Here is a 15,085-nt window from a genome sequence, read left to right on the forward strand (position 1 = left end):
TGATTCAGTTTGCGGAGCCAACCCAATACATTCACGGTCTTCCGTTTTGAAGGCAAAAGCTGTAGCCCCTCCCAGGCCTTGAGTGCGGTTTTGCGGCATGTGGCGATGACCCTCCTCGGTCTTTTGGCGACTCCCATACCCCGCCCCAATGGACTGTACCCGCCCGCAACGACAATTTCATCGGGCGCTCAGCTCAGTTAGAACAGATATATGGCATCTTTGATCACGACGAGTACGAGGCTACAACGACGACCCGGATCTGTGTAATACATGGGCGCGCTGGTGTGGGAAAAAGCCAACTGGCGCTCGAGTACGCCTATCGAGCCAGGCATAAATACTCGCATGTGTTCTGGCTGTCACTGGAGCACGACATCCAAAATCAGTTCTCCAGATGGGTACAAGTCATACACCAATACCTTGCATACCCAGGTCAAGACCCTGGCCGGGCCCCTGGCCAAGCGCCTGATCAAGCGCCTGACCAAGCGCCTGACCCAGCCCATAGCTCCGCAGCTAATGACATCACAACTCCATAGAAGTAAGTTACTTCTAGCGATGGTTCTCAAATCAAGAGCGAACAATTGTTCCGGTCGGCCCCAGCTACCAGTGTCTTCAAAAGGCCTGCCATGCTGGGAAGATACACTTCATCCACCACATGTCGATTCTTCCAGTCAGATGCTACCAGTGTTGTGGGAGAGTAGAAGAAGGAAAAGCCATCATGGTCAAGCCAGTGATTAACGTCTTGGGACCTTTGGCTGGGCTGTTGCGGCAGCTTTCGAAGGTCAATGACCTTTTCGAAGCTTTGGCCCCTCCCCCACTTCATATTGGTCGTCCCCATAGCAGGATTGCCCCGTTCATTTGAAGGTCAAACGCAGCCAATACACTGAAAGGTCGTTCGATTTGGAAGTCCACACACAACCAAGACCAAGCATCAAAAGAAGTAAGGCCATCTCAAAAGAATAGTGGATCTGACCCTGGGGAAATCAAGAGGGGTACATCTCTAATGTCTTACCTCGTCACCAACAGCCCTGTGATCGGTGACTAGAGGTACATCCGACAAGTCTGTGACACAACGATGACAAGGAAAGCTTTCATGCTCAATGACCGAGGGCAAATAAGCAAAGTCTGCGCTCAACACGTCAGATGTTTAGATTTACGGCTGATAACATTATTACCTCGCATAGTTTGCGCTGCATATGGGTTGGACGGCTCAATATCACTAAGGATGTGTTGTCAGACAACAGTCAGCTAATGTAACCGCAGTGAAGCATCTTGAGGTCACGTATAGAGATGGAAATCAACCAGAAACACTTGACGGTCAACTTTAGAAGGATGCAATGCTATAGCAATCCTGGCTGGGGTCAATAATGTGCATGTGGTTGTGTAGATCAATCATCTAAGAGTTTCGGAGCATCCCCGGATGACTCACCTAGGTAGCAATGGTGAGGTAAAATAGCTAGGTGAATTACGGTATGTATGTATAATTATTCATTTGCTCCTTTCATACATCTTCCAAGCTTTTCCCCATCACTCTCAGCTTACCTCAAACTGTATCCAGCGGATTCAGTACTTCTATTACCAGAAACCACCTGACTATTATGTCCACTCAAACGTCAGCCCCTATCCAACCCCCAGAAGCTTCGCCGAAGACCCGACGGAAGCCATGCACTTCGTCAAGTGGACAATCAAATTGGGTTCAAGAACAAGACACCAAAGAAGCAGCCGACTCAAGGGCATAGCCCTGGAAGGATATGCTCTGAGACCAAGCTCAGGACCGAAACTTTCGCGGTTACGCACCTCTCCTGTGTGACGATTCCGGTGCCGGGTCAGCCACGCGTACAGACTTCTTTCGAAATCCCAAAAGTTCGGTAAATGACAAGAAAGGAAAATACAAGGGATGTGAGAAGGTTGGAGACGATGGCAAGGTGGGGAGTTCGGGTCAGGGAAAGACTGATGCTGGTGGCTTCTATCAAACACCCATAACATTTGCCGGATAGTTAGATGACCATGGTATGGAACCTGCGGTCTAAGATGGAGAGGCCTTTACAGAATGGTCCGGATCAATCAATCAGGGGCTCAATCTGGGCTTCATTCAGGGGGTTCATTTAGGCGGTTGTTGTTGAGCTTGGAACCCAGACAGCTGATTTGAAGCCTGTGATTGAAAATGATGGTATCCTCTGACAAAAGCAAACAATCCAAACGAGGATACCATACCCATCTATGTCACCTTCCCACCTTGCCTGAGTCGAACTAGGTGTTCAATCTTCCCTGTCCATCTACTGCATCAAGACTTGCGTTTCTCCACACTTGTTTGGAGATTACATAGGTAGCTAATTGGTAAGGCTTAGATAGTCAATCGTTGAATCAGGGGTATCGTCCAGGGGGCTGAGTCATTGTTAGATTCAACACTGGTTTGAGGCCCGATATATGGAGTTGTGACGTGTAATCTTATGGAGTGACGAACCAATATGTCGTGATCCTCCCCCGAGCTTACCTCTCAAGCTCACAGTGCATGCTTTCATAATAGATATGAATTTTCTTTCATAATTCAAACCTTCCAAGCTTCCAACTGTTTACCTCCCCTAGCCTCAGCTAACTGCTCTCCCAGCTTAAGCCTCTGCATTTACCAGTCTACCTGGGTACCTAAGTCGAGCTTACATTCTGTCAATCCCAGCCCTTTCTTCAACAGACCGAGTTGTGCTCTAACCAGACACCTTGTCTAAGCTTAGTATGTAGTAGTCTGAGCTGTTCCATTTATTGGCTTGAGTATTGGTCAAATGTAGCACCATGACAAGTGATGGGATGGGTAATCACATCGTAAAAATAAACCACAAGATGGGAATGCACCTTATGGAATGATGAGCAATAAAAGTTACTTCGTAAGTCTCTATGCAGAGTATAAACATTAAACTCACTCACTACCACTCTCCACAGCCTCGCATCTCACTCTTCCACCCCTTCAAATGACCTCATGATAGCCAACAGCGTTGGCGCATAAAACGTGACATCGTTGTGTCCTGCAGTCTGTCAGCAACCTTTCATCACCTTCATGTTGACATTACTCACCTCCAAAAGGAACCAACTCCTGCCTTACCACCACCCCCTGCTCCATCCACTCGGCCACAAACCCCTGATTCTCATCCCCCACCACCCTCTCCCCCTTCAACCTGTCAATATCACCCTCCGTCAACTTATCCCCCACCAGCCCCCCCACCGCAGCCCTAAACACCTTGTCATCCTCATCCGCAGGAATATCCCAATCATTCTTCGCATGCACCATCTCCAACCTCAACCTACCCCCCCTTCCCTTCACCTCACGCGTGGTTTCCTGCCAGCGAGCGGCACTATCCCACTTATCCACCACCCTACCCATCACCACCCTCAACAACCAAGGCCACCAAGACAGCGGCCTCAACACGGGGATGAAGCCCGCGATGCGATACCCGCTCAGCATAGAGGGCAACGAGCTAAATCCAGCGACAATAACCGAGCCAGCAAAGTCGATTTGGTGGTTAACAGCAAAATGATGCGTCACTGCGGCGACGACAGCCGTGCCGAGGGATTGCCCGAGTAAAGCGATGCGCTGAGGTGGGACGCGGCATTCGTTGAGGAGGAAGTTGAGAAGGGAGATGGCGTCGGTTTTGAGGCCGTCTTCGGTGGGGGAGCCGGTGGAGAGGCCGAAGCCACGGTAGGAGAGGGTGAAGAGGTGGTGATTGAGAGAAAGGGTGTGGTAGACTCGGGGGCGGTGGGATTGGAGGAGGTGGCCGGCGTTGCCGTGGAAGGATACGACCACTTTGACGTCGGGGTCGTTGAGGAGGAGGTCGTACTGCAGGGTTTCGGTGAAGTCTTTGTGGCATGTGCCCTCGTCGGGGCGCGAGATAAGGGTGGGGGAATGTTTGCTGTAGAGGGTTAGGGGGAGGACGTGCCAGGCGTAGAGGGACTCGTTGTCAGGGGTGCCGAGGAGGAAGGGGGTTGCTTGGTTTTCTGGGGGATGGTCAGTGTGATGAGGTTCATGAGAAAGTGGGCAGGAGACTGACTTGCGAAGCCGTATCGTTGGGGCTGGTTGGTTCTCTTTCGAGCGCCTGGCCACCACAGGCTGTGGATATTGTGGGCATATAAGAACCTGGGACGTGCATTGCAGTCAGCTTTTTAAAGAACAGTAAGCTGTAAGAGATGAAAGATGCCAAGTCATACTGGCGCTGAAAGAATGGTATCGAGCTCAACCCAAGAAACAGAGCATATACGGCAACAGGAACACCGAGAACAAGCCCCACGAAGAGGCCGGAGATAGCAGCCGGGTCCAGCATCCTTGATGCAGAGCTCCGGGATAAAGCAGCCTGAGTGAGTCGTTTCAGGGACATGAGAAGATGTCCGTCTATATAGGAGGATGTTTTTGCAATGAATCAAAACGAAACAAGTATGAGCATGCCAACGCCCCTGAAAAACGCCTTTGCTGACTTATAAGATGGTGGCTTGAAGCTTGGAAACGGCCCGTGTTACGTCGTCAAGATGTGTGGCTGCTGAGCTTGGACAGGGACATGCAGTTGACCTTGTGAGCTGATAGTGGTGCTATTAGAACACTGCATGAAATGCGTGACACTCTGTTAGTAGCGGTAACTGTGATCATGCGGCTTAGTTGATCCCCACCAGATATCCCGGTCAGCCGCACTGTCCAACAACTCATCATCAGCAGGACTTTGCTCTGGAAAACACGGAGCGCATTGTGAGGGGACACATGTTGGGATATGTAAGAGATGGATTACTCTGCTGCACTTTACCAAACCTCAAGATACAGCAGGAGTAAGAAGAAGAGAACCATTTGTGAGGCGAGGTGCTTGTGGAGCAATCCTGCATCCCCAATTAATTACAGCGGCGCATTCATGGCCTGTGATTTAGCTAGGGCCAATCAGACGGCAGGAGATGGGTCCAGATATAGTTTAGCGCACAGGAAATGCGTGCTTGATAAATCGAGCAGCATCCATCCCCCAGCTTTTGCCGATGCTTGCTAAGGTGCTGCTTCCCAAATCCCAGTTGGACCCATTTTCTTTTGGGGCTTGGAACTGCTGGTGCCTTCGTCACGGTCTCGGTCCCTTCTTTTCCAGCTGCATTCTGCCATCAGCAGCACGTCTTGGGACTGATTACCCTTCAATTGCCCACGCGCACTCGCGCGCTCTTCTTTGCTTCGTTGGGGGTTCTTTTTTTTTTTTTTAATTAACCTCATCCGTCTAGATAAATCTCCCTCCCGCCATCAACATCGAATTGCTTGTCTTGCTCGCCATCGACGCTCCAGCTCGACATCTCGATCGATCCCGATGTGCTTATGACGAGCTACTTACCAACTCTACACGTCGGGCTTGAATAGTTTGCGAGATGGAGAAGAAGAGGAAGCTTCCAGCACGCGCTGCCGCCCGGGTTGAGCAGGCTGCCAAACGGAGGCATACCGATTCGACACCAAAGTCCGTCTCCAAATCTGCGACGCCGACACCTGCCCCGGCTCCAGAACCAGAACCTGCCCCGGTTGAAGAGGTTCCAACGCCGTTACCGAAATCGATCAGTGCTAGCAAGCCCCTGCCAACCGTCGACTCGCCACAACCAAACGATCTCTCAAATAAGGATTATCAGTCGGTGACAGAAAGGTGCGCTCCCTTGGCTTGTCATGCTGTGGCAGGGCGAAATGCTGACATATTCTTTCCAGTGGTGTCCTTTCTGAGTCTCTCGCACGATCACGGCAGCAATGGATGTCGGAAGCCATATTCCCAAAGTATTGGTCCAAACCGGTCAAGAAGAAGGGACAAATCATTGAGGAACCGAACAACCCGCCAAAGGACAGCATGGTGAAGCTGGGAAATGTGACCATTATCGTGGAGCCGCACAGTTTCGAGGCAACCATGTATGCTGTCAAGGACCCAAAACCGCCTCCGCCTCCACCGATCACCCAGCGACCAGTTCTGCAATATGGTCCCCCGAATGGGGTCATGCCCCCACCGGCTACCCCAAAAGTGACACAATCTGCCGAGCGGCCGTCTCCTGCTCCCGCGCCAGCGACTCAACCTCCAAGTCAAGCTCAGACACAGACGAAAGCACCAAGTCAGGCGCGACCGCAAACCCAGACACCGACCCAGACTCCCACTCTTCCGGCGGCGCAGCCAGCTGGGGTAAATTCGCAAGGACCGGGTCAGCCGCCAACTTCCAACCAACCGCCGGCTCCAGAAGTATCGCGCATGACGCCCACCATACCTGCAGCTCTGCCTAGACCAGTTGCCTCTCCACGAGGCATGGAATCAGTCCTGTCTCCAGGAACAGTCACCCCGCAACCACCAGCGAGGCCACATATCACGCCCCCGTTTGGCACCCAGCCGCCACGACTTCCACCTTCGCCCAATCCCACCATGGTGGCGGGCGCAGGCGCTGCGGCTTTCCCTGCAGGGCAAAGCCCCGCGCTGGCTAAACCTCCGATGAATGGTGCTCCGGCGGCCCCAGGGACACCTGCGCAAGGAAAACCGGCGCCGGGAACAGATCCGATCATCTTGATGCTGGCCTCTAGAGCAGGGACTGATGCCGAGCTGCGAGATCTAATGAAGCGTGTCGCCAATGGCGAAGCTGCCAAACAAGAGCTTGCCCGATTCCAGGCCATCATTGATGCCATCACAGCGGAGAATAAGCGCAGCGGTAGCACCGCTGGGCCTTCAGCTGAAAGGCTACTGGTAGACGGCCGTACAGTGAAGTACTTTGCGGATGAAGTCAAGGCCATCCTGGACATTGTCTTGACCTCTAATGCCAAGCAAACATCTGCGGATTTGAGAGCGCCGAATGGGTGCGATCCGCTCATTGTGGCCTTGGTCAAAAAGGCCCTGGATGACATTAAGACGAGGGAAATGGTCCGACGTGTATCGGAGAACAAGACCCAGTTCTCAGACGCTACTGACCTGAAGCTGATAATCGATCAGCTGCGGACCGCGTTGAAGGAGAAGGAAGCCCACCCCCCGAAGACGCCAGCGTCGGCAACGACACCTACAGTAGCCAAGCACACCAACGGAGTGAATGGCAGTGGCAACAATTCGGCCTCCTCTACACCAGTCCCACAAACGGCGCCTCAGCCACAGCAAGCCCTTCGATCCAAAGGACCACCACCGCCTCCCAAGCCAGATTATTCGGCTGTCCTTTTTGAGTTTGCTGGTGGCAATGGTGATCGATACATGTTTCCGAAATTCAGCATTCTGGAACAGATGTCAATGTCTCCCGGAGCGGGACAGCAAGTCGTGGCGTCTTTCCTGGTAGTCCGCCGGGGCAGCAAGTCAGAGTATCCGCAGGCGGACCCCGACCAAGATTATTACGAGCCCCTCACCGTGAGGCTCTTTGCCCCCAGCGGTCGCCACCTCGAGAATCTCTTTCGAGTTGTGGCTCCTCAGGAAGAGGTTCGGCGCTATATGGAGGGGATAATGGAGACGATGACGAGGTCAGAGTATGTTCTGCTGGCCATGCGGCTGCCGAGGCGCGACGGCACAGAGACAGAAGATACCGAGATGGGCGGAATAACCAACGGGGCCGCCAAGGACAAGGAGGCCGAGATGGAAGAAAGGGAAAAGAAGCCGGCACACCAAACCCCGTCTGCCCCGCAGGTTTTGTGGGCCACCAACCCGCCCAAGATCGAGATGACTGAGCTGAGCTCACGGTCTAGGGGTAGCGGCAAGCACCCCAAGGTGGAAATGCAGGAGCTGGCCTCACGGTCGAGGGGGTTGGTGTATAATGGTGTGGAGGCAGCCGACGAAGATGCGCAGTACCAAAGCTTTATTGCGACGGTGGCTGGCAAGGCGAGCAGGGAGTAGGCTGGTGGTTGGTTGGTGCTAGGTGGAAAATATTTGTATCAACCCTTCATCCTTGTGGAATTATGCTCTTGCATTCTTTCTTTCTTTTTCTTTTTTTCGGGACAACAGCGCGTTGCGGATGGTGGGGATACCTGGGCAAAACGGAAAAATATGTGTTGCCAGCGCGTGGAAATTCTTGCCTTTGTTTTTATTACTATTTTTTATTCTCAGTATCCTCATTTTGGTGATGGGGTTGGGTGCTGGGCTGCTACTAGGTTTCAAGATCTCTCTCTCTTTGTGTGTTGCGCGATAAGAGACTTGAGGTATTCATGGGCTGGAGTTTTGGGACTTTGACGTGGGGCTGAACTTTTTCTTTGGTTACGAATAAACTACTGCTGTGTGTATTTGCCCCTATTTAACATCAAAGATTCTATGGAGATGGGTGAAAGGGTTGTGTTATTGTTGTGTGTTACATGATCGACTTGTTGTATATTCTGCTCATCGACGACTTAGAACCAAACACCTCTATCCCTTACGACGAAACCATCATCGCTCTCACAAGATACTAACAGCACGAAGGTAATCCCCCTCCGCGCCCCCCTTGACCCCGTCCCGATCGGTCTCCCAGCTGACGTGTTTCCACTCCTGCAGGACTTGCTGCGTCTCGTCCAGGTTTTGGTTCACGCTCTCCCAGGCATCGCTCCCTAAGACCAACCTGACGGGTACTTTTTCGCCCTTTTGGATCTTGTTGATGACTGAGACCATGGTTTTTGCCATTTTGGAGGGGGACCCGGGCATGTAAGCTGGCGGATCACGGGTGAACATGGTTATCAGGGAGGTTATTCCTTGGGCGTAGGGTGTTTCTGGTGGTGGTGGTGGTGGTGATAAGAGGGAGGAGGGGGAGGGGGAGGGGGATGATTGGCGCGGTTGGCCAAGGTTGGTGACTGTGCCACCGCATTCGAAGGCCAGGACGGAGATGTGGAAGGGGAGGAGTTCCTTCGCGAGGGAGGTGATTGTGGTGGAGAGGGCGGATTTGGAGGCGGAGTAGTGGGACATGAAGGGGAGGGGGGTGTAGGTTGATGAGGAGGAGGTGAAGGCTATTGTTACGCCCTTACGGTTGTTCCGGAAGAGAGGTAAAAATGCTTGGGTGAGGCGCATGGGGCCGAAGAGGTTGACGGTGTAGATTTGGGAGATGTATTCTTCGCTGATGTCTGGGGTTAGCGGGGGGTTGGGAAACGGGAAAGGGGATAAGGGGGGACGTACGAGGCTTCTTCGAAGGGTTTCATGGCTGACATGCCTGCGTTGTTGAATAGGACGTCGATGCCGCCTGGGAAGAGGTCCCAGGCTTGGGCGGCGATGGATTGGAGGTGGGGGAGGGGGGAGGCGATGTCTAGTTCTAACAACTTGAGGTTGTCGGGGTGGGAGGTGACGAGGTCGGAGGGGAAACGGGAGACGATGTTTCTCCCCGTGGCGATGACGTTTTGAGATTGGGAGAGGAGGTGTTGGACTAAGGCGAGGCCGATGCCGGAGGTGGTGCCGGTTATGAGGTAGGTCTTGGGGGAGGACATTTTGTGTTGGTGTCGATAGGGTTGCGTTGGAGTGGTTATGTGGTAGTTGTTATTGGAACTTGTACTCGTGATGATGATGATTTACAAGATGAGATGAAGGAGACAACAGCATCTTTATACATGAACGCTCCATCGTACAATCACTCAATACTCAGGGGACTCCCGGGCTCACGAATGTCTCAGTATCTCCGAGTACAACCCCCATCTCACAGGTTCGTCAGACACAATGCAGCGGAATGTCGTCCGGCCGGAGCGGATACACACCCCGGAGCGGAGGCTGCGGAGGTGTGGGTGGGTCCATGCGGACGGCAGCGGGTGGGGCATTTGCGGGCGGTGCGGCCGATGCGGACGGGTGGGTCCCCGACTAACCACCAGACCAGCCAAATGTGCTGCTCAATGCGGTCAACTTTTCCGCATCTGCGCTTTCACCGCGCTAAGATGCAGCAGATAAGAGGAATTACGAATGTCTTGAAAGGGACGGTCATATTCGGCAGAGAGATGTTGGCTGAACGTGTCACACCACATACGGTGCTCGGTCTCGGGAATTAGGGGGTGGTCCTCGTCCATGGCAATGTGTCTTGGTGGTGTCCAGAAACTGTTTTCAATTTTATGGGGGAACGAGATAAACTAGGGGGTATGAATGAACCTAATCGCTAAAAGGAAACAACGGGTAAAGACAAAAGAACCGCATCACGACCAGTCCGAACCCCATCCAAGCTGACGGTTGACATGCGCAATGGCCGTGACACCTCGTCTCACAAAGCTCGGAGCATGGACCGCGTCCATAACGTCAGCCACAACATCCGGCCCATCAGTGTGAGACGCAACAAGATCATTGTGGTCCAGACACGTCTGCCTCTTCCCCAAAACAGCACGGCTGATGGCCCTCGCCCAGGTGTTGTAGATATGATCCTCCGACATGCTGACATAGGCCAGTCTGCCATTTTCCTGCGGCCTGGCAAAGTCCCAATCGGCCGTCACAACCTCGAAGGTCTTGGTGAAGAAGTATAAGAATGGCCAGGAGAAGATCCACAGGAAGGTGAGATAGAAGATCCAGCGGATCCAGTTCGTGTAGCGCCACCTGTTGATCCAGCAGTCGTTGTAGATGAATACATATTCGTCCTTGACCGGGAAGGTGATGCAGACGCTGCCGCGGTAGTTGGTGCTGCGGACGAGAGCGTCGAGCTGACTTCGAAGTTTCTCCTCGTCAAAGCCAACGACACGACGGCGGAGGACAAAGCATTTGACGGTGGCATGGCTGGCGCAGTAACGGTGGCACCACTCAGCCAGGGTAGGTTTGGGGCCTGTGCCAACCTCGATGTCTTGTTTGTATCCAGGAGCTCTTTTTCTGAAGACAGTGCCTCGACAGGTCTTTTCGTTATTCTCAACGGTGCGTGTCTCACGCCATGAGAGCTGAGTGGCGACATCAGAGAAGAGATAGGGCGTGAGTTCGACAGAGACTTCAAAGTCGGTCACGGCTTTCTCAGTCTTTTTGCCGTTCTCCTCCACCATCTGCCGGTGAGTACCATGGATTCTCACGAATGGCCTGGGTGGCTTTGCAGCAGAGATGTTGATCTGTTTCTCTAGAAGCTTAGGGTCGGCTTCGAACACCGAGGTGACAAAGACCTCGACTCCAGTGTTCTGGTCAACCTGTTTGGGTGCCAGGTCGGCGGACTGGCCGAATTGAGTTCCAGGTGGTAAAAGAGGGGCACCGCTGCCAGCGTCATTGTCGATATCAGAGTAGAGAGGTGGGAGATCATCAGTTCCCAGGTCGGGAGCGTCGAGATCAAGAGGAAAGGCTGGGTCGCTAACACCACCGGTGGGAGTGTGGAGTGACAAGGCGTCAGGGTCGGCGTCGGCACTGCTACCGGCGCCGGGTGTATAGGCCGGAGGGGTTGGTTTGCCCATGCTTGCGATTGCTACCGTCTGGCCTGAGATGTAGGTGCTTGATTGAGATGATGTTGGACGAGCATGAAAAAGAAAGCTGAATAGATTGCGAATAAAGAGAAGCGGCTGAACGCCCCTTGAACCACAAACACCGAGAGGACGGCAGGGGTCGGGAACTGAGCACTGCACACTTGGGCGGCGACAGGCAACAGTGGCGGCGGAGCGCTGTCGTTTGCATTGAACATTTGCTGCGTAACCAATCAGAAGCTCATCGCCCCGCAATCTGAGGTGAGCACTCGATCCATACTTTTTGTGTGACTTCAACAAGGCTGGATGATTTTGTATCTTGACATTTGGTATGCTTTAAGAAAGCGAAATGAGGCCTGTATATCTCGGGATCCCTACTGATGATGAGTGTCGGTCGACGCAATACGGTTGACAACAGTGAAGCGAGCAAACTGCATAAGACTTATCGATAAAGAGCTGGGGGTTGAGACCCACCATCACAAACTCCCAAAGCTTGGAGGGGGGGGGTGCCCGCGTCGAAGTAACCTGGAAGCTGCCCCGCACACCTGCTTGAAACACCAAGCTTTGTTGCCGACACGACACCACAACTCTGCTGCCGAAGTTTCAAAAAGGAGAGACTTGAATCTTTCACGCATCTCGAATCTTCGCACATTGGTTACCACGTCCCAGATATTGCCCAAACATGTCGACCGAATCGAAAGAGGTTGACCCGACCAAGGAGCAGGAGAAGGCTGCTGAAGCTCTCGTCAACCTAAGCTCTGCCAAGGGCACCACAGCTGAGTCGGAAGGGGAGTCGGGGTCCGAAGCGGAGGAAACACAACAAGCAGGCGCAAACACAGAAGCTCCCGCAAAGAAGAAGAAGAAGAGCAAGAAGAAGAAGGCCAAACAAGCTCTTGCTCAAGCCCTTGGCGGAGGCCCTCCCAAAGAGCTGACCGCCGCCGATGTCGAGGCCGACCCCAAGAAGGCCATCGCGGGCCTCTCAAACGACCAGATCGCTGAATTCCTCACCCTCAACCCTGCCTTGCGGAATGAACTTCTCGGCGCACAGGATGCCCCGGGCTCGTCGGACAACACGGCCAAAGCCATCGAAGCCTTCAAGAAGCTCAAGTTACAGGATATCATGACCGGTTTGGCAACGAGTGGCAAGAACCGCAAGGATATGGCTTCGTACAAGTTCTGGAGCACACAACCAGTACCTCAGTTCGATGAGGAGCCCAAGCTCATCGAGGAGGGTCCCGTCAGAGTCCAAAAAGTGGAGGACATTCCAACCGAACCCATTGAACTTGCGCTTCCACAGTTCCGCTGGGTCACGATGGATCTCACGGACGAGAGGCAGTTGGAAGAGGTAGAGAAGCTTCTGTATGGTCACTACGTGGAGGATGACGAGGCCATGTTTAGGTTCAAGTACTCTGGCTCTCTGCTGAGGTGGTCTTTGCTGTCTCCGGGATGGCGCAAGGAATGGCACGTTGGGATTCGCACTGGCGATACCCTTTGCGCTTTCATTTCTGCCATCCCAACCCAGATGCGGGTACGGGACAAGATTCTTCAAAGCTCCGAGGTCAACTTCCTCTGCATTCACAAGAAGCTCAGAGGGAAGCGCCTTGCGCCAGTGCTCATCAAGGAGATTACACGGCGCATCAACCTTGATGGCATCTGGCAGGCCATTTACACGGGCGGTATTGTCCTCCCTCGGCCAGTTAGTACCTGCCGATACTACCACCGCGCCTTGAACTGGATGAAGCTGTATGAGGTTGGCTTCAGCCCATGCCCAACCAACAGCACCCCCAAGTTGCAAGATATTAGGTTCAGGGTCCCCGAGAACACGTCGACTCGTGGGCTCCGTGAGATGGAAGCCAGGGATCTCAACGCGGTGCAGGTTCTCGTCGAGGCGTACCTGAAGCGCTTTGATCTGACTCCAGTGTGGTCCAAGGAAGAGGTGTCGCATTGGCTGTTGCATAACAAAGAGGCGCCTGGTGAGCGTGTGATTTGGTCATATGTTGTTGAGGTTAGCATCTCGCCCCGTTTATGTCTGTTCTGCGCTAACATGTCTCCAGGGCGACGACGGCAAAATCACCGACTTCTTCTCCTTCTACTGCCTCGAATCGTCGGTCATCCGGTCCAAGAAGCACTCTGCCATTCGCGCCGCCTACCTCTTCTACTACGCCTCGGATGTTGCTCTCAAGAGCCCTGACGACCGCCCGGCCCTCAAGGCTCGTCTTAATGCCCTCATGGCTGATATGCTCATTCTTGCCAAGAAGGCCAAGTTTGACGTGTTCAATGCGCTGTCGCTGATGGATAACTCGCTGTTCTTGGAGCAGCAAAAGTTCCACCCCGGTGATGGGCAGCTTCACTACTATCTGTTCAACTACAAGGCCAACCCTGTCCACGGTGGTGTCAACAAGAGGAATTTGCTGGAGGAGAACACGTCCAGCGGTGTGGGCTTTGTAATGCTTTGAGTCAGGGCCATGTAATAGCTTCGAGTTGTTGGGATGCGTGTTTGGTGGTGGTAGCGTGAAAGCAAAAGGCGTTCAGGGAGCATGTTTTCATGCTGGATACAAAAGTAGACCGTCCGGTTGTTTTTGAGCCATGTGAACTACCGCTATCAGTGATAGCATTGATCTGGATCGGCTCCTAAGAATTCTCTATGATTTGTATAAATGATAGACCACCATATCAATGTTTGCTGTCAACACCCTAACCCTCCACCGCGGACAGTTCAGGGATATTTTGGTGGATTCACATGCTGATTACGTCATTTGGGTCAGGGGGCCGCCGTGGCGCTCGCGCCGAGGCTCAGGCTCAGGAACGCTTCGCTCCGGCGGCGATAACAACAAAAGTTGAGACGACCAGACTGCCGACCGGATAAAAACTTGACAGAAATCTATCATCCTGTCAACACCGTGTTTAAGCTAGCAGATTTATAGCATAGGATATATTTGATCTGACTACCCCTCTCGATCACAATGCAAGCCCATAAACCTCTCATTCTCCTCACCCATGGGCATCTCACTAACCTTACCAAACAGGACCCTCGACCCCCAACTCGGAATCCCCACCGTGGCCGAAACGCTCGCCCACCCGGCCTTTCCGACAGCCATCTGGAACCTGGAGCCGGACCGCAAGGGGTTGTGTCCCGTGGCGGAGGGGAGGGGAGGGCCGTTTGGGATCAACTGGGAGGTTCACGGGGATGGGCCCATCAAGCTAGTCGTACGTCCCCCCTTCTTTTCGCTTGTTTTTGGTTTCGCTTTGATGTTTGACAGGGAAGGTGAGTAGTTCATCATGGGCCTCGGCGGGCTTTTGACTGGCTGGCAGAGGCAGACGTATCACTTTGGGCATTTGAATCGGGAGAGGTACTCGGTGCTGGTGTTTGACAACCGGGGGGTGGGGGGGAGTGGGAAGCCTCTGATGAGGTATTCTAGCAGGGAGATGGCGAGGGATGTTTATGACCTCGTCACGTCGGAAGAGGTCGGGTTTCTGAAGACGGGAGAGGAGAAGAGATGTTTGCATGTTGTGGGAATTTCGCTCGGGGGGATGATTGCGCAGGAGTTTGCGTGTTTATACCCCGGGACCATCTCGAGTTTGGGGCTGTGTTGCACGGCGACGGAGATTAAGAATTATGAGTTGACTTGGTTGGAGAATATCAAGTCGAGGTTGGGGATGTTGATGCCCAAGAGTCCGGATGAGAGTGTGGCTGGGGTGGCGAGGCAGATTTTTGCGCATGGGTGGCTGCCTTTGCCGGATGATGCGGAGGTGCCTGTTGCTGGGAAAGATCCGAAAGTTTTGTCGCCTGCTACGTACTAC

The 15,085-nt window shown here is 53.2% G+C and overlaps 6 protein-coding genes across 6 annotated transcripts; 3 read left to right on the plus strand and 3 right to left on the minus strand.

Moving 5' to 3' along the window:
• Positions 1-2,940: 2,940 nt before the first annotated feature.
• Positions 2,941-4,358, minus strand: PODANS_5_11410 (uncharacterized protein; the record flags this gene model as incomplete). The annotated part of the gene is made up of 3 exons (XM_001905670.1): positions 2,941-3,014; positions 3,064-4,079; positions 4,192-4,358. 3 exons carry the CDS (start codon positions 4,356-4,358, stop codon positions 2,941-2,943), a joined length of 1,257 nt encoding a protein of 418 aa, XP_001905705.1.
• A 1,009-nt stretch (positions 4,359-5,367) lies between these two features.
• PODANS_5_11420 (uncharacterized protein) lies at positions 5,368-7,823 on the plus strand (the record flags this gene model as incomplete). The annotated part of the gene is made up of 2 exons (XM_001905671.1): positions 5,368-5,622; positions 5,730-7,823. The coding sequence occupies 2 exons, from the start codon at positions 5,368-5,370 to the stop codon at positions 7,821-7,823; spliced, it is 2,349 nt and encodes a 782-aa protein (XP_001905706.1).
• Positions 7,824-8,357: 534 nt separating this feature from the next.
• Positions 8,358-8,960, minus strand: PODANS_5_11430 (uncharacterized protein; the record flags this gene model as incomplete). Its single annotated transcript, XM_001905672.1, has 1 exon — positions 8,358-8,960. One exon carries the CDS (start codon positions 8,958-8,960, stop codon positions 8,358-8,360), a length of 603 nt encoding a protein of 200 aa, XP_001905707.1.
• A 1,100-nt stretch (positions 8,961-10,060) lies between these two features.
• On the minus strand, positions 10,061-11,278 carry PODANS_5_11440 (uncharacterized protein; the record flags this gene model as incomplete). The annotated part of the gene is made up of 1 exon (XM_001905673.1): positions 10,061-11,278. The coding sequence occupies one exon, from the start codon at positions 11,276-11,278 to the stop codon at positions 10,061-10,063; it is 1,218 nt and encodes a 405-aa protein (XP_001905708.1).
• A 688-nt stretch (positions 11,279-11,966) lies between these two features.
• Positions 11,967-13,740, plus strand: PODANS_5_11450 (uncharacterized protein; the record flags this gene model as incomplete). The annotated part of the gene is made up of 2 exons (XM_001905674.1): positions 11,967-13,289; positions 13,339-13,740. 2 exons carry the CDS (start codon positions 11,967-11,969, stop codon positions 13,738-13,740), a joined length of 1,725 nt encoding a protein of 574 aa, XP_001905709.1.
• A 541-nt stretch (positions 13,741-14,281) lies between these two features.
• On the plus strand, positions 14,282-15,085 carry PODANS_5_11460 (uncharacterized protein; the record flags this gene model as incomplete). Its single annotated transcript, XM_001905675.1, has 3 exons — positions 14,282-14,491; positions 14,558-14,722; positions 14,774-15,085. Coding segments are annotated over 3 exons (687 nt in total), but the record flags the coding sequence as incomplete, so codon positions are not given.

Source organism: Podospora anserina, chromosome 5 (genome assembly GCF_000226545.1).
Source record: "Podospora anserina S mat+ genomic DNA chromosome 5, supercontig 10".
Taxonomy (NCBI): Eukaryota; Fungi; Ascomycota; class Sordariomycetes; order Sordariales; family Podosporaceae; genus Podospora; species Podospora anserina.